This window comes from Marmota flaviventris, chromosome X, assembly GCF_047511675.1.
Source record: "Marmota flaviventris isolate mMarFla1 chromosome X, mMarFla1.hap1, whole genome shotgun sequence".
Lineage (NCBI taxonomy): Eukaryota > Metazoa > Chordata > Mammalia > Rodentia > Sciuridae > Marmota > Marmota flaviventris.
Window position 1 is genome coordinate 12960320 of NC_092518.1, and position 19428 is coordinate 12979747.

Genomic DNA, 19428 nt, shown 5'->3' on the forward strand with positions numbered 1-19428 from the left:
TGAAAATGCTTGAATTTTTCATTCATCTGAAAAGTGGAGTCAAGTTCCATTTACATACATATTCTATGTACTTGGTACTATAATCTTACAGTTTTGTTTCTATTCCATGTAAACACAGAGTGTTGAATATAAATTTTCTGCTGTGTTTTGTTAGGGAATTAAGCATAATTTCTCTTAGAGTCATCCATTAATTTGCATTTTTTCATATCATTGACTATTAAATTTCTACAGGCACTTAGCCACTGTGTGATTTATCAGGAGCAGATTTTTTTCCCCCTAAATTCACACTGATTTATCAGCTACACCATTTGAATACATTTTGTTGACACAAAATATTTTTGTTAGTTCTAGCTCAAGAGAAAACATAGGAGTGAGTTTTAAAACTTCAATTCATTAAGCAGACATTTGTTAAAGCACTTGCTGTAGTGAATCTTGATGGGTGTTCGGGAGAAAGAACTGAGAAGGACATGGTCAACAATTATGGAGAGTCCACCATTTAGAAGGAAAAAGCTCGTCACAGCAGTGATTGGGTGTGCTCTCTGCCCTTAAGTTCACAGGTTGTCAGAGAATAGAAATGTAAAGAAATAAGACATTTATTTCAAAACGTAGGTGTTCCTTTCAGCAAACTAATAGTTCAGTCCATCTGCCATGTTTTTAGTTACAGTAAGATTTTCATATCTCATTTCGTTGCTCATTATGCCCCTTGTTTCATTCCTTCTTGATCAGTGTAAGAGATACTTAGAACGGCCAAACTGTCCAATTCATCCATTGCATCCTATTGGGGACTTTTCTGCTAGATCTTGGGGGCATAGAGTTAAATGAGGTACCTACTCTTACAGATCTTCATTACTGTCTGTCCAGGCTAGATTCCAGGGAAGCTGTAGAAAGTGCTTGCTGGAGGTGTGGATATGGTACTAGGGATAGATCACAAAAGAGGAGTGCACAAAATAAGTGCTTTCCAAAGGAGGGGTTTGAAGGTGAATTAGTAATGAAGTAGAAATAGGAGAGCTAAAATGTCCTTTGGGTCTTTTGCTACCCAAATAGACACTATTGATTGCCCATTTTGTTTTCCAGTATAAGCAGTTGTCTTGTTCTTTTACTTGCTTACTTATTAATATGTCTTGTCCTTCCAGAATGTAACTTCCATGAGAACAAAGACCCTATTGATCCTACTCCCTATGCATATCCAGTGCTTGGCACAGTGTCTATCACATAGTAGGAGCTTGGGAAATGTGAAATGAATGAATGCTTAAGGCAGTGTGTGAGCAGATAGAAGCAAGTGCAGGTGAAGGCTCAGCTGAGAAATTGCAAATAATTAGGTGTGACAGGAGCAAGGGACTTTTTCCTTAAAAAGTTAGGAGGTAAAGCATGGAATTAGAACTTCCTCTTGAAAGCTTTGGAAAGCCATCAGGTTGCATGATGTCATACATCATTCTTTTCCTGAATTCTTGTGATTGACAGTAATGTGTATTTTACTTTTTATTTATTAGAGAGAGAGAGAGAGAGAATTTTTAAATATTTTTATTTTTTAGTTTTTGGTAAACACAACATCTTTTATTTTATGTGGTGCTGAGGATAGAACCCAGTGCCCCACGCATGCCAGGCGAGCGCGTTACCGCTTGAGCCACATCCCCAGCCCTGTATTTTAAATATCTACTATGTGCAAGATGATGACCTCACTAAGGCCTTTAGATAGTACTATTCAAAGAGAATTTTAATACTGTGCTTCAGTGGTATTCTTTTTTTTTCCCCTATGAGATCAACCATTTTAGTCCACACATTAGTAAGATTATGTGGTACTTTCTGTGCCTGGCTTATTTCACTTAATATAGTGATCTCTAGTTCCATGATGTCTCAGATGACAGGATTTTTTTCTTTTATGACTGAACAGTATTCCTTTGTGTCTTTGTACCACATTTTGTTTACCCATTCATCTGTCAATGGACACTTACTTAGTTTGGTTACATATTTCCCAACGTGAATAATGCTATAGCAAATATGGGGATGCAGATGACTCTTTGACATACTGATGTCATTACCCTTGGCTATCTATATACCTGTAGTGGGATTGTTAGATCCTATGGTGGTTCTATTTTTAATTTTTTGAGGAATCTCCATATTGTTTTCCATAATGGCTGTACTAATTTTCATTCCTACCAACAGTGTGCAAGGGTTCCCTTTTCTTCACATCCTCACCAGCGGTATCTTTTATCATTTTGAAAATAGCCATTCTTACTAGAGTGAACTGATATCTCATTGTTGTTTTGATTTGTATTTCCCTCATAAAAAGTGACACTGAGCATTTTTTATATACCTGTTGGCCATTTGTTTGTCTTCTTTTGAGAAATGTTTATTTAGGTCTATTGCCCATTTTTTACTGGTTTATTTACTTATATTTCTATTGAGCTGAGTTCCTTATTTTTCAGTGATATTCTTTTTTATTGTATTTCATTTTTTGTGGTGCTAGGGATTGTACCCAGGGCTTTGTTCATGCAAGGCAAGCACTCTATCAACTGAGCTATATCCCCAACCCTGATATTCTTGACATTAAATAACCAGGCACAAAAATGTTTAAGTTTATAGTGTCCTTTGGCTAATTCTCTTAAAACATTGAACTGCTTGAGACTTACATGTCACTGTTGTTTCAAGGCTATTGCCATTTTGGGGAATTTTGTCTGCTCTTTTTTGCTTTAGTGCTCAAGGTGGCATGTATAGGTCATCAAGCTTCTTTATGTGATGGTGGTAAATAGTTCCTCTTCCAGACCTGTTCAATTCAGCAGACAATTTATATACATCATTTATACATATGTACAACAAAATGCTAGGTACTTGGACATAAAAACAAATCTGACCAAATTCTTTTCAAAAGTATTATAGTCTGCTGATATACATGTGGTATTCTTTTTCTTCCTATGGTAAGAAAAACCAAGTCTGGAATTTTCTAATTTTTCCCACAGTGCATATAAGATATAAGAGATTTTCACTAAATTAGCTAGATATTTTGAAAATAAGTTTTTAAGAAAAGAAAAATCCTTATTATTTATTTGAGTGTTTTTTTCAGTTTCCTGTGTGGATACAGCTATGGTAAAAAGCATTGACTTGGAACTTTTTCTGTTTCTTTGTCGGCTTATGTGTGAACATATCTGTCAGAACATGTGATGGTGGCATCCCTGGAGGAAATTCACTGCAGTGTTTGGATAGGGAGTTTCTGAGTTTCCCTTGCTGTACCTCACAGTCTTTCTTGTCTTGTGAGCATCATAGTGATTGTGCACTTGAGGATCTTGTGCTCAGATAGCCTGAAGATATTATTATAGAACATAATTCATTTCTTTTGAACTTCAGAATTTCATTAAACATGCTTCTATTGTAAAACCAGCTGTATCATGAATTGGAAAAAAAATTAAAACTTGTCGTGTTGACTGTGTTTGCCAGATTTCAGCATTCACATTGTCTTATTTTATAGGAAAATGTAAAATTAGTGTAGCATGATATTTGTCAAAACCCAGACTTAATAGATTTTATATACATGCATGCATGATTTATCAGCATGTTAATGAAAAATAGCAAAACAGACATTCGTAGGAACTAATTTATAACCATTTAACTCCACTGTCTCTATCTTTAGCAGAAGGTATGAGCACATGCATAGTCGTGGGCCTGGTTTCTGTTAAGGGTTTCCTAGGAAGCAGCGAATAACTTGCTCTATACTAGCTGTACTATCGTTAGCTGTCTGTATATTGTTTTCCCACAAGTATCTGCAAGTATGCTGACTTCAGTGATATCCACATAACTTACTGGAAAAATTGATCATGAGGAAGTTAGGCCCCCCCTTTGGTAAAAAAGATACTTTAGAGAGCTGTTATCTGATATCACTAGTTCAGTAGAACCATAGATTCTTGTCTTCATTTGGATTATGTATTTTTTCACTCTGACCATAATTTTAAGCCCTCCTTTTCTTTATCCAAAATATGTTAATTGGGATGTTTTCCCACTCATCTTTATTCAGGTTGCTTTTAGTGTTGCTTCCTCCTGATGGAGCATCCTTTTATAAGCCTTGCTTTTCTAAAGCTCCTGCAGGCTGGCAGAGGACAGTGGAGCAGCCAACACACCAAACTATTGTTTGTGCATGGCTAAAAATGGTGGTGATTTTAGAGCACCCTAGGCATTTTACATCTATGAAATAGGAATAACACCAGGTGCTGCTTCTTGGGTTTCTTCTTCTCTTTTGGAGAGGGATGAAGAGATTCTTTGCAAGAGGCATGTTCTTATGGGGAGGTTGTCACCATGGGAAAAGGCTTAAGGCTTTCTTTTTTTTTTCTTCTATCACTATACTTGAATCTATATATTTAATAGGGATAATATTTTTTGAATACTTGGTTAATAAATTTTTGGTCAATAAATTGGTTTCTGTCTCCTTACATTTTTTTCTGTCATGGCCCCAGGAGAGAGTAGAGAGTATAGCATGAATGCCACTTTATAGGGGAAATTGCTGAGAATTAAAGAAGAAACAAAAGACAGCCCTTTCAGGTATCAAAGCAATGTGGGCAGAAGAGGCAGAGTTAGAGCAGGCAAGAGGCCAGGAGGAATTGTCTCAACATTCCTCAATACAACCATCTCAAAAAAACCTGAAATTCTTGGTTGGTGGGGTTGGGGATGTTGAGGGTAAAGCCAAAAGCAAAAGAAGCTGATGCCTCATTCCCCTCTTGGAACTTGGGGAAGAAACCACCTGTAGAGTTGCCTTATTACATCTGCAGTAGTGACAGCAGAAGGAAATGAAGCAGGGTGTGATTAGATTGAGAGAAGACTCCTTGGCCTCTTTAGCTTGTGAGTGGCTTCTAAGGATCCCAAAGATACTGCACACCCCAAGTAGCTGAGTTGAGAGCCAGTGTACTAGTCAGTGGGGAAGCTGTGTTGAGGGGCATGTGTCAGGTATAAATGAGACTATAGAGTCTGGATATCTTCAGCACCAATAAAATTGAGAGGGAGCCTAAACAACTGGGCCAGACTCCTAGGCATTAAGTCAAGAGACACCAGAGTCTCTATAGCTCCCGTGGTAAGCAGCAGCAGCAGCAGCAGCAGCAGCAGCAGCAGCAGGTCTGTATCTGAAATAGAAGGAACCTCGTCTTGGAGACCTGAGAGCCCCTCCCTGCCTTCTGTGAAGTTCTGTTGCCCCACCCATATCCATACACCCAGCTGCCATCTTGATAGAAGCAGGAAGAAAGTGTGAAAAACTGAGCATTTACCAGAAAGAGATTATAAACCAGAAGGACTTAGCTGCTATAGAATGTAAGTTGAAGTCAAAGTGGATGCTTAAAAAGCAAAGTTAAATTGGTTACAGAAAATTGAAAAGCCCCACCTTCTTGGTACACCTTAGGTTTAGCATGCTGTAAATTATTGTTCTGTTATAACAGGATAATCTTTGAGGATATATTTTCTGCATTTAAATTTAAATTTTGTATTCTTTGCTCACAATTGAATATAGCTTAAGTTCAATGATTGTCTGATTGAGGTTGTAGATTGCCTGTATTTGGCATACCTAATTAATGCTATCTTGGTCTCAGTTACTTGATCACTAGAAGCAGGACTTTGATTTTCTCATCTCTTTCTTCATTATTATAAAATAAGGGCAAAATGAAATAGTAACCCAGTTGTATAATATCTGCTGTATAGGTGTGATGGTTAATATCACCAAACTAAATGCAGTCTGACAGGCATCATCACTACATAGTCTTTGAAATTTTCATTCATTTGCTGTCATACCATGGTCTGAATTTGGTGTATACAAGGTAGTTTCAGAGCGTTTATACACAATGCATGAAAGTGTGGATTATGTGAAAATCAAATATATCTCACATTTTGTATGGTAATATGGAGCTAGAGTGTATTGAAAATCTACCTGTCTCTCCCTTTCCTTCCTTCCTTTCTCTTGCTCTCTTTCTTTCTTTTGATGGAGTCTCATCATGTTGCCCGGGCTGACCTCCAACTCAAAATCTTCCTGCCCCAACCTTTCAAGTAGCTGGGAATTATGGTCATGCACCACTATGCCCAGTTTATATATCCCTTTTTATTAAAAAGAGTCACTGGGGGCTGGGATTGTGGCTCAGTGGTAGAGCGCTTGTCTAGCACGTGTAGGGCCTTGGGTTCAATCCTCAGCACCACATAAAAATAAACAAAATAAAGGTATTGTGTCTAACTACTTCTAAAAAATAAAATTGAAACAAAAAGAGTCACTGTTTGCTCTACCAGAGGGATTAGCAAAAATTGTGGTTTAGGTATCTCATTTTTTCATCTTAATAAATACATTTTAGTTTTTGAACATCTTATTAACTACCTAGTCTATAATATGAACATAAGGGTAGCAAGCACATTAATCTATATCTGTGAGGTAAATTATTTATAAGTGATTCATCTTAAATTAACCTAATTGAGGTATAATATACATGAAAAATGTATATCCACCCCACTAGGGCTGGAAAATAAAGCTCAATGGTAGAGCACTTGCTTAGCATGTATAAAGCCCTAGGTTCAATGCCAGCCCACAAAAAATAAAAAAGAAAGAAAGAACAGAAAAAGGTATACCTAATTATATATAACAAGATGTACTCATTTTCAGTGTATAGTTTTGTGTGAACTAGCCCACTTAGCTCATCCTTTGACATTATCAGCCAGTGTCCCTTCAGGTTGGTATTAATCCACTGATAACAGTTATACTGAGCCATATTAGAAATATTTTAAAAGATTGACTTGGTATGTGGGTTTGCATTTATCAATGAAATGGTCTGAGACTTTTATGTGTTTTTATTCTTATATTTCAAGTATGTAGGTGGTCCCATGTCTCAGCCTTACTAGATAGTTTCACTTTTAATGTGTAAATAAAAATAATTCAAGGCTTCATTATAAGTACTGTGGGAAGTCCAGTGGTCTGAGTATTTGGGGACCAGGATACTATACAGCACTGTCAGCAACATAAATATTAACCAGTTACCAATCTCATGACTGTTCTCCCACTGGGAATGTCTCAGACAGTGCAAATCGACATATTCATAGTTATGTAATGGCTTTGTTTTCATTTTACTTTTTGTCAGGCTAGAAGAAATCTTACTAGTTTTGTTACAGAATGGAATAAAGATGACAATGAAAGAGAGTCATTTTATTGTTTCAGGTGTATAAATAAATCACAGAATACTCATTTTTAAATTTAGTAAACCTCTGCTATAACTTGATACATATTGGCAACATAATAAACACAACCATTTTATGGTACTGGTGTGAAAGAAGTTTTTGACAAAGAAAGTAATAGGAATTTTGCAGTGCATTTTTAAGATCTGCAGGAGACCAGAGTAGCCAAGTAACAAAAGAAGGTTTGAATCAAGACAGTATCATACTTTCTGAACTTTTAAGAACTGATTTCAATTCCTACCTGCTGAGGGACTTCTGGGTCTTATATTATGTCTCCTGTGTTGTCTTTGTTTTTTGAAACTTTCTAAAGCACAGAAGAATAGATCTATCCTAATGTGTTTCCTAGGGAATATACTGTCCTTTAAAAACAAACAAACAAAAAAACCAAGTGCATTTGTGGCTTGCATTCTTCAGTGGCTTGTTTTTCCTTGTGTACCAAGGAAAGTAATGAATTTTATTATGGTAGAAAAAAAGTGTTTCTCCGTTAAGCTGTGGTGGAATTAGTAAATGAGGCTCAACAAGAAAGATGAGCTGGGTCAGCAGGATCTGTGCTTTGAATTGGTGACGCAGTATAGTCAGACATTTGCAAGGACCAGCTCTTCATCTTTCTTGCTGAGCAACTTTTTGGCCCAGTCATACAGTTATTTTCCTCTCTCACAAACTTGCAGTCTAGTGGTAGAGTCAGACCTTGATCAAGACATAGAGTCAGATCTTGGTCATATACATCTGTAAAGGTGGAACTTTGATGCAGGTTATAAGGAGGAGGCTTGTGCTGAGAGAGCAGGTTATAAGGAGGAGGCTTGTGCTGAGAAAGCAGATGGGCTTCAGACCTCCTCATGGTTGCAGTAAGTGCAGACTGAGTCAGGATTTGAGGGATCATTGAGTGTTGAGTGGGGCAAGGGCAAAGGGAACAGACCCTGTAGTAGTAGAGAAAATGGCAAGAATGACTAGGGCTCAGCAAGCAAGGGATATCTGGGGAGAGAGGGCTAGAGGGATGTCCAGTGGTTGGAACCCTGATGGGCCTTACAGGCCACCTGGAGAGGCTGCTTATAGTTGTTAGGTCAGTGGAGTTTGGGGAGAGTTTAAGGAGGAATGGTGTGACATGAAATCAGATATCCAATTTCAAATAAAAGCCTGGTTGCTGGGGGCAAACACAGAAGGATAAGGAGGCGAGGCAGTACTCCAGGTGAGAGTACCAAGGGCTTGACCAGGGATAGGAGCATTCAGGTAAATTGGAAAACAGATTTAGAAAATAAAAACTTACTGCCACATGGTGATAGACTGGATGGGTTTGGAGGAACAGACAAGAGACAAGTAAAGAGCGATTCTAAATCTTTGGCTAGTGTTCACTGAGATATGGGACAGAAGTCAGGCCCAGGTTTAGTGGGGGAAGATGTGAGAATAGGCATTCTGGCTGAATATTTCACACTTTACATCTTAATGGAAGATTCAAATAGGGCAGATCCATCTTAGGGTAGAAGCAATTTTATATTTAATGGAAATAAATGAGAAAGTAGAGTTTGTTATGTAGGAATTTTATCATTGACTTAACTTGAAGTCAGACCTTTTCTGTAGGAAGTCTGTGACAAGATCCCATTTCTCACACCTGCCTTTTTTGTCTGTGTGCTATCTCACGTTCTTGATAGAGTATTAATATTTCCATTAGACTAGCCTCCTTTTAGAGGCTTACTCAGCATGAAGTAAATACATTGGTCTTTCCTTTTTTAAATGTAAGTTTTTGTATACTCTTAGTATACAAATAAATTCAAATTGTAAACTGTCTAGAGTGTATACTAGTGTGTCCTGTGATATCTCCATAATGTAAACCTTTTTTTAATCTTTATTTTATTTATTGTTATGTAGCACTGAGGATCGAACCCAGTGCCTCACAAATGCTAGGCGAGTACTCTACCGCTGAGCCACAACCTCAGCCCCATAATGTAAACCTTAGTGACAATTGTTTGAGCTATTGATGTTGATTTACCAGGACTTGGCTTAATTTGTTTTTGGCCAAATGAATTTAAGTCTTTTTTTTTTTTTTTAAGTTGTAATTGGACACAATACCTTTATTTTATTTTATTTATTTTATTTGGTGCTAAGGATTGAACCCAGCATCTTGCACGTGCTAGGCGAGTGCTCTACCACTGAGCCACAATCCCCAGCCCCTGGCCAAATGAATTTTTAACAAAAAAGTAAATAATATGTTTTCATATATCTTTGAAGATATATTTCATTATAATATTTTTAATGGACCATGTCACAGAGTTATTGTAAAAGTAATCATTACTTTATGAAAAATGAGATGAATGTGAACATTTTAGCATCAGGATTAATAGTTTTAATAATTCTTGAAGAACCGGTCTTTTAATCATCTCTTTTGTTTAAGGTTTATTTTTACAATATATTAATATTTTCATCAAAGTTTTGCCAGAAATCACATAATTTCAGCCCCATCAGTTGGTGGACAAGTCCTTAACAAGTGACCAGTCTCAAAAGGGGAATATCTGGAGGGAATATTACAACATAGTTAAAATGAAAAAATAGTTTAATGAATGAACTATTTTTAAATGACTAGTTAAAATGAATAGCCGCATTACTAACATTTGATGCTGGATAATTCTGTGTTGTGGGAACTGTCCTGTGTAGGATGTATAGCAGATCCTGTTCTCACTAGATGCCAGTAGGTCCCTTCTCCTATTTGACAACAAAAAGTGGCCCCAGACTTCTTGGAGGGAGGTCATGTTGCCCTAGTTGAGAACCACTGAACTAGATGTAGGTTTCAATTTCAGATGCACATTGTTATGTTAAAAAGAAGCTGTTGCAAGGGGCTGGGGCTGGGGCTCAGTGGTACAGCACTTGCCTCACATATGTCAGGCGTTGGGTTTGATTCTCAGCACTGCATATAAATAAATGAATAAAATAAAAATCCATCAGGAACTAAAAATATTTTAAAAAAGAAGCTGTTGCAAAAAGATATACAGTAACATGAAAGTTACATGATTTTTAATGTACGAAACAATAGTGAAGTCATTTTTGATTGAATTCATTTGTAGAAACAAAAATGTGTGATAGGAATGATAAATTCCAACTTCAGGATAGAAGTTACCTCTAGGAGAGGGAATGGGAATGGGAATGGCATTTATGACATTTTACATTTCAAAAGGCAAGAGAGAGATCAGAAGCAAATAAGCCAAGATCTGTTCAGCTGCTAAATCTGAAAGAAGTGTACAGTTTTTCTATATATTTGCATGATTCGTCTTTTTTGAACTCCCATGGCATATTATACAACATTTTACTGTACTTTTCAACTTTTGTCTTGCATTTTTAAATTCCTGTCATGCATTATTACACACTAGGTTGTAAGCTTCTGTGTACCTGAGACAGCTTCATTTCCTTATTCATGTCAAACACAGGATGCAACAGAAAACCTTACCTAAAGCAGAAGCCCAGTAGACATTTGTTAGCTGAACATCTTGAGATGCTCCCCTTCATGGCCATACTAAATTGTTTCTTTTCTGATTTGGTCTGAAATACTTAAATTTTAGTATTGACAAACTATGGTAATTTTCAAGTAATAAAAAATACGAGGCACGGACAGGTGTGGTGGTACACACCTGTAATCCCAGTGACTCTGGAGACTGTGCCATGAGTATCACAGGTTCAAAGCCAGCCTCAGAAACTTAATAATTCCTGTCCCAAAATAAAAAATAAAAAGTGCTGGGGATGTAACTCAGTGTTAGAGTGCCCCTGGGTTTAACCCCCAGCACCCCCCCACCAAAAGAAAGTCACAATTGCTACAGGATTTCTTGAAGAAATCTAGCTTTATCATTGCATATTATGGACGATATTTTAAATTTCTGTGATACTTGGCAAATACATTAGCTCTATTGTATTCTCCCTGCTATATAGAATGTATCCTGAGTCTGAGTTACTCTCATTTTATGGTTTTTACTCAGTGTAAAAAACGATGTCTCTTTCACAATTTAGGTTTCTATAAAATAATAAATATGGAAATAGTGAAATACTTACGTGGAATTGTAAGTACATGATAACAGGTATTGTTAGAAAATTATTTGGAAGCTGGGTGCAGTGATACACACCTATAATCCCAGCAATTTGGGAGGCTGAGACAGGAGGATCACGAATTCAAAGCCAGCCCCAGCAACTTAGCGAAGCCCTAAGCAAGTCAGTGAGACCTGGTGTCTAAATAAAATAAAAATAGAGTTGGGAATGTGGCTCAGTGGTTGAGTGCCCCTGAATTCAATCCCCAGTACCAAAACCAACAACAGCAACAACAAAAAAACTATTTGGAAATTTTTATTGGTGCTAGTGTGTGTATGTGTGTGTGTGTGTGTGTGTGTGTGTGTATATATATATATATATATATTTTTTTTTTTTTTCAGAGAGATGTGGAAGAGAAATACTGATCCTTCCTTGGAAGGTGTATTTTTGTGAGGATGTTTGTATGCATGAATGTTTTAGAATCTATCCTTTTCCACAACATAATTTACATATATGGTTTGTGAAGGCAGTATTACATGCATGGTCATGGTTGTGAAATAGCATCCCAGATCAATGTTACTGAGTTTCAAATGTCAGCTCTCCTATGTCTCAGCTGTGTGATCTTAGGATAATTTTGACACTTCACTGAACTCTGTATCCTCATCTCTAAAACACGCATAAAATCTTTCTCAGAGTGATGATTTGAGAATTGAATAATATAATCCAGGGGAAGCCCTTAGCATGGGGCCTGGCACAAAAGTCGTTAAAAATAATTGAAAATAGAGCTTACTTTCTTGGATGCCATATCAGTCTACAAAGTAATGGTATCTATGTATGTATGGTTTTGCTCCTGCTGAAGGAGAATGGGAAAGCAGGTAGACTGTTAGGATATTTACATATAAACATATTTAAAATACTTGTGAGGTTGTATTCCTTGCTGTTCAGATGAAGAAATAAGCATTTCTCCCAAGGAAGGGCTTCCTCAGAGAGTAATTAAAGAATGAATTGTAGAGTATAACCTTTGAAATGGCTTAATCCATGAATAGTAGAATAAAATAGAATCAATATTTTTGTCCGTCCTCTTTCATGATGCATGTTGGATTTTTAACCTAGAGAGCAAAACATTTAATACAATGACTCCTGCTGCTTCTTTACACAGTGTATGATCAGTTTAAAGAATTCACTCTTCCAGAGCATTCTTACATAACTGCATTCTAAAATAAGTTAGTAAATTTTATGACTGTTAATACCAATTAGTTCCTTTGCCAAAATCTTAAGTAAGGGAAAATTAATACTGAGAATAAAACGGTGACTCAGAAACTTTAGGTAGTCAACAACAGGAGTAGTTACCAGGTCTCTGTCCAATATGATTGGTTGGTTCATTCGTTGGTTGGTGATCAAGGCTTGTTTTTTATGGGGTAGGGTTTTGTTTTTGTTTTGCAGTGCTGGGGATGGAACCCAGGGCCTTGTGCATGCTAGGCAAGTGCTTTACCACTGAGCTGCATCCCCAGCCCTGAGGTGGAGATCTTGATACCGAAAGAACTAACTATAGGTCCTCCAGATATTTCTGTGTTAGTTACTACTAATATCATTTTTCATTTTCTTCCTGTTTTTTTTTTCTTTCTGCTGAAAAAATTTATTCTGGGAACTGTTAAATGCCTTAATATAGTTTTTTCTCTCATGAAGTTAGTATAATTTAGGAACCTTTATCTAAAATTTACTTAGTCTTTCTTTTTGTATTGCAAATTCCATTTTTGATACAGAATTAAGGATGAAGCATGGGATTATCATTAATGGATTACTGATATATTTTATCACATTCTTAATTTGTTTCTTAAAATACCAGCTTTTAACTACCTCATTATTTATACAGAGCAAGGCACTGAAACAAATAGCAAATTATGCCTATCTTGTTAACTACAGCTGGTGACATTCTGTTGCAGACGTTGTGGGGGCAATGGCATGCTTTCATGAATAAATTGAATTTAAAACACAAGTTCTTCATGTTTTTTTAAAATATTTATTTAGTTGTAGATGAACACACAGTATCTTTATTTATTTTTATGTGGTGCTGAGGATTGAACCCAGTGCCTCACACATGCAAGGCAAGCACTTTACCACTGAGCTACAGCTTCAGCCCCTCTTCATGGTGTTTTGTCATGTATTTTTCTTGTTTGTCCACACCTATGTTGTGTATGTCATCTCTGGGTGGTGGTGGAACAAGTAATAAAGCTTGGCATGTGATCACCTCCTGCCTTTCTATTAAATATCCATGAAGATATTTAAAAAGAAAAACAGGAGCTCGTAATAGTTCTGTAAATAAAAAAAAAAAAAATCCATCAAAGATTATTGGCAAGGAGAATTGATTTCATTAGCAGGAATGGTTTAACAAGGCTAGTCTTGAATGTCATGCTATTTATTCACCTTTGTGAACCCAAGTTGGTCAAAATATCCAAAGGGAGTAGGAAAAGACTTGGATCCATGCCCATAGAGGCTGGACAGCAAGGAGCTGGAGTTCTCAGTGCCTCACTATGCCACATTAGCATCTATATTTCCAGATCATTTCAGAGACTAAAATGCCCCCAGATACAGTAAAACAAGAAGTAGAGAAGGAGTAGAAGAGGCATATAGCATCCACAGAGAAGTGTGGGAGCAGGCTGTGCTAGGAAATGTGCTCTCTAGATCCCACACAGGAAACAGCAAGTGGCATGTGCTCCTCCAACTTTTTATTCATAGAACCGTGCCCAGGCAGTCCAGCCTCAGACTAGCCAAGCTCAATAAGAATCTTTGCTAGGAGTCCAGGTTTTGAAATCAGGCTCAGGCTACATCAATCTGTATTTGAAATTCAGATGGCTGAAGAATCCATGTTCTCTTTTTGCTGCCAGATATCTGCCAGTCCTGGTGGCTCTTTTTTTCATCCCTAGTAATGATGAAGCCAAAAAAATGGAGGGGAGGCCCTGTGAAGAGACATGGCAAAGAAGACATTGCCCTGTAGTGGCAGCACCTAGATCTGAAGATGTTTTTTTTTTTTTTTTTTCTTTGTAAGAAGCAGATGAAGTTGAGACATCTGCTTAGTTTCCTGAAAGAGCACTATGAAGATATGACCTCTACAGATGGAACAAACTGAAACGAGGCAAAAATTGCATAAGTTGGCTGCTGAGATAAGGAAAGAAGATCAAGAAACCTAAAATGGAGCCAATAAAGAACAAAATTGGTGCAGCATTTTGAGTAATTCTCTCATTAACTGTTCATTCATTAAATATTGAACAACATAACTACCCTGTGCCTGCTGTTCTAGGCACAAATGATGCAGTTGTGAACAAAGCATATCGAACAATTACAAAAGATCCACCTAAAAGTTCTGAGGTTTACCCTGGCGTAGTGGTGTATGCCTGTCATCTCAGTGGCTTGGGAGGCTGAGGCAGGAACAGCACGAGTTCAAAGCCAGCCTCAGCAACTTAGTGAGACCTTGTCTCAAAAATAAAATGTAAAAAAGGCTGGGGATGTGGCTCAGTGATTAAGCAACCCTGAGGTTTATAGTGAAAACTAAGTTCGTTAGAAGAAAACTATTCTAATTTCATTGATCTTGAGATAATATTAGTTCAAAAAATACAAACATTCCCCTCTAGATATATTCCGATAATTTCAAATTTTTATTTCAAGGAAAATGAGAAGTTCTAAAAGTAATAAGGCAGAGAATAAAAATAAGTTATCTACATTAGAACAAAAGCCAAATTGGCCACAGACAACTTTTCTATAGCACTAAATACTGGAGACCATCAGGACATTGTTCCCCATTTAGAGCCTCATGTACTATTACTATAATTTCTTTGTGTTTGAAAATGGCAGTCTTTCTTTTCAAACCGTTAATTTTCTTCCTCTTGGAAAAGTATATAGTATATGGATTTTGTTGCAAGACACTCCACTCCTATTAGCCTTTAAGTTGCTTTAATAAGCATATATAGATTTTTTCCTGTCAGCGATGTGAATGGTTCCTTCCAGGGCTTTGCAGTACACACAAGTTTACAGGGACTCTTCAAGAATGTAAGACTTCCCCTTCCTTCTGCGAACTTGCCATGCACACGTGAGGATGTTCAGGAAAATACGATACTTCCTCAGAAAGCCATTCAGCAATCCACTCTGGCTGAGTAAAAAAATAATGCAAATATTTCACTCAATAATGAATATTTCACAAAAATTTGTGAAAACTGTAGAAGAAAAAGGCTGTTGGTAAACAGTGAAGCCAATTCAATATGTAAATAAATATAGATGAACTTAATCACTCTCGTGTGTGTAATTTTAAATTAGATTTGACAGCCAAAACCTAATCTCAAAAATAAATTCATTTAACAAAGCAACGTAAGATCAGGATTTGTAACTTCAGGTTAATTCAGGAGTTTAAGGTTCCAATAATATCAACTGGTTCTGGCATAAGAATAGTAGGCTACACAGGACTAAACTGGAGATGACTAAGAAAGCTCTGAAAGCAAATCTAGAATATGTATGTGAGAATATAAAATATAAGAAAGAACTAAAAATCCATACTGAAGGGGATTAGGACAATTGATTCTATATTTAGAAATAATATTAAATCTAGATTCCCTCATTATGTCATATTAAAATAAATTACAAATAGATACAGATTTAAGGAAAGACATTAAATTATTAAAATACCAAGGCGCACAAATATGGATAAATATCAGCCACACTTAAGTTAAATAAGGAGTTTGGGAATAAGAGTAGTGAACCTAGTTACAAAGGCCTATATTAATAAATTTGATTATATAATAACAAGATATATTCAGCAACAACAAAAATCCTAAATAGTTTGATAATCAAGTCAACCTGGGGAAATTTTGGTAACAACTTTTCATCCTTGAATCAGCTAGGAAAAAAAATTTACCCTAGTAGACCTCAATGCACTAACCAGGTGATTAAAAAAAAGAAAACTTCTCTAATCTCAATGAATTCCAGAGATTCTTTAAATAATTATATGTCATTTGGCATTGGTTGTAGCCTGGATATTCTCATACACTGCTGAAGGGAACTGTGAAATGATACAGTTTTCAGTGTCAGTTTGGCAATATGTATTAGGACCCTTTAACATTATTTATATATTAGTTGTCAATGGATCTTTATTTTAGCTTATTTATATGCTGTGCTGAGAATCGAACCCAGTGCCTCATGCCTGCTAGGCAAGTGTTCTACCACTGGGCTACAATCCCAGCCCAGGACCCTTTAACATTATTGATATATATAATCGAACCAGTTGTCTTGCTACAGAATGTACCTTATGGAAATAAAGATGCAGGTATTGAAGTTATTCATTGATAGACTGGTTAAATAATCATCCATTAAAAATGGTGGTTTTAAAAATAATGACAGGTCAAAATGTTGCTTATATAGTATCAAGTGAAATAAAGGCAACATACAACAAGATGTACTACATTGCTATTCCAATTTGAGAAAAATTTAATGGAAGAAAATATGCGAAAATGTAGCAAGGGTTATATGAATATTTTTGATGTCTCCTTTATACTATTTTTATTCCTTTTATATCCTGCCACTTTTGAGTAGCCTGAAGACATCAACACTTCTAGTTTATGATTCATGCATATTCCATTGCCATCTCAACTGTTTGTGCCTTTTCCTCTTCCCCTTCTCCTTCACCTTCCTTGACCGTGTCTACAGTGTGGTAAGAAAGAGAGTTTTGGAACCAAGAAATGGAGGGCTATGAAGGAGGAGGATCTGGTTTCTTTCTTTCTGGGTTCTTGCTACTCTGTCCCAGAATATACCCCCAGGTAATTGGTTCCCCAATTGGAAAACCATTGAAGAATGACTTTCCTTCTGCCTTTTTCCTTTGCAGGAAACACATGAAATTGTGGCAATCAAGAAATTCAAGGACAGTGAAGGTATATATGTATTTTTTTTTTCCTTCTTAAGATTTTGTAAAGGAAGTGTGGAAAGATGTGGTTTAGCTGGTTGGACCCTATCTTTTCCTAAGATTTTAAAGACATCATCTCAGAAAGTGAATATAGCTTATTTATTATCATGCTTTGGGCTGAAAAATTTAGTTCCTTTCATATGAATCTTTTCATGTATCCTGATATTAGAACATTTATCATGTGTTTTACAGTACAATCAACACTGGAAATCTTGCTTCAAAGTCTGTATAGAAGTCATCTACAATGTTTTCAAATATAATTAAAATGAAAAGGCTGATTTAAAGTAAATGCTTCTCCGAGTCACACAAATAGCTAGTGTTTTGTGAAAGGTTTCTGTACTGGTTACTGTGCTCTCCAGCTCCTAGTCAGAGTTAGAAATACAAGAATAATGAGAGACAGTATCAAGGGGTGATTTTATATTTAGAATCACTCATTTGAAGAATAAAAGCTTTTTGAGAAGAAATAGCATACTTTGAAGGTCTTCATCACACATCTAGACCATTTCAAATAGAATATTGAAATTACTCTATGCTGGGAAAGAAAGTTTAAAATATAGCATTTAGTAATTTATCTGGTTTTTAATCTCTACTGTTGGCCAAAGATAGCCAGCTGATCATGAAAATCTGCATGGCCTTTAAGGAGTTGTAGGGAGTGTTTCTTCACATTTTTTTAGACAGAGAACTCCAGTAGAAATACATTTGTATCCTAACCTAGTGTCCATACACATACTGTACTAGATGTAACTAAAACAAAAGTATCACAAACTACTTTGTTATACTAATGTAAGGTACTCCATTTTCTGTTCTCTCCTGTTCATATAAACTCACATAAATGCCTATCTATTGTAGCATCAGATAAATTGATTCTACTACTAATGAGCCACAGCTTGCCATTTGAAAAACAATGACCTAGGGGTAAGAGGAACCAGCATAGCATCAACCTTTGTATCTAATCAGAAGTAGGAAGATTGCCATCACAGCCTGCCCTCATCAGATCCCATTTACTAAGCTCTGTAAGATACCAACTTCTACATTTATGAATAGCTTTTCCTTACCCTCACCCTCACCCTCAGAGACTCGGCAAACATGAAACAACTGAAAGGGCTTGCTAACAAAAATGTCCCAGGATAGATTCAGTACTGTTTGATGTAATTGAACTCTGATGTTCTGGTTATGTGGAGCACATGCATATCAGCTGGGAACTTTAGCAGCCATTGTGAGGGCAGCCTTAAAGGAAGGCAGTGGAAAAATGCTTTTAGCTTTTTCTGGGCTGGGACAGGTGCAGGGGGTGGGGGTGCAGAGGGCATGCTTCAAAGGGTGTGCTGTGGTCTAAAGGAAGCAGTAGCCCTGGGCCAACCCACCGTGAGACCATTGGAAATGAGCTCTTTGAGCAGTGACTTTGAACTAACGACAGGTGGCCCAGAGACAAACGATGATCTCCTAAAAAGAGTGGTTGCATCAGTAGATGAAAGCACAACTTTCGTATGCGTATAGAGGCTTCTGGCTGTGCATTCATCTTACAGGGCACATCGGCAAGCATCAGATATCACCAAAAATAATAATTGTCATTGGGTTTTTAAAAAGGAGTGCAATCTAGGCCATTTATACCATTGCTTTTTTTTTTTTTTTAAATTAAATACCATATTTTTTTACAGTCTATCCTGTGGCATACCAGTGATTTGCTATAATTATGATATATGTTTTTGTTTTGTTGAGTTATACATGACATATTTATATAAATGTGGAGTGTATCTTATTCTAATTAAGATCCCAGTCTTGTGGATATACACAATGGTGAGATTCACTGTGGTATATTCATATATGTACATAGGAAACATGTCAGATTCATTCCACTGTCTGTTCTCTATTCCCATCCCCTCTCCCTTCCCTTCATTCCCCTTTGTCTAATCCACTGAATTTCTATTCTTCCCCTCTCCATCATATTATATATTTTTACCTGTTATGATACCTTCAGAGTGACAATCAGTGGTGTATCTGCAGTAATTCATAACACACTGAGCCAGGTACTGTAAGGGCAATAAAGATAACACATGTGAAGCTTATAACCTATTGGTAAAATTAAGACCTGTAAATAAATAATCGTAAAACAGAATAAAAAACAGTGCCTGAGTAGAGACATGATTCATTTTGACGTAAGAGAGATTGTGTCTAGCTATGGCATCCAAAGGTATGAGTATAGTCTAGACACAGAAAAATTTTGATCTGTCCTTATTTCTCTGAGTTGACAAGTCATTAATTTGCTGTGCCCTCATCTCTGCTAGACCATTATTAATCACCACTCA

The 19428-nt window shown here is 36.6% G+C and overlaps 1 protein-coding gene and 1 pseudogene across 1 annotated transcript in view; one reads left to right on the plus strand and one right to left on the minus strand.

Moving 5' to 3' along the window:
- The window catches only part of Cdkl5 (cyclin dependent kinase like 5), a 169996-nt gene that overhangs the window by 89680 nt on the left and 60888 nt on the right, over window positions 1-19428 (plus strand). Inside the window, exon 4 of the mRNA XM_027927442.3 lies at window positions 17048-17093. Within this exon, the coding sequence (XP_027783243.2) occupies window positions 17048-17093 (46 nt within the window). The remainder of the gene's footprint in view (window positions 1-17047; window positions 17094-19428) is intronic.
- Window positions 4014-8017, minus strand: LOC114085982 (small ribosomal subunit protein eS27-like; annotated as a pseudogene).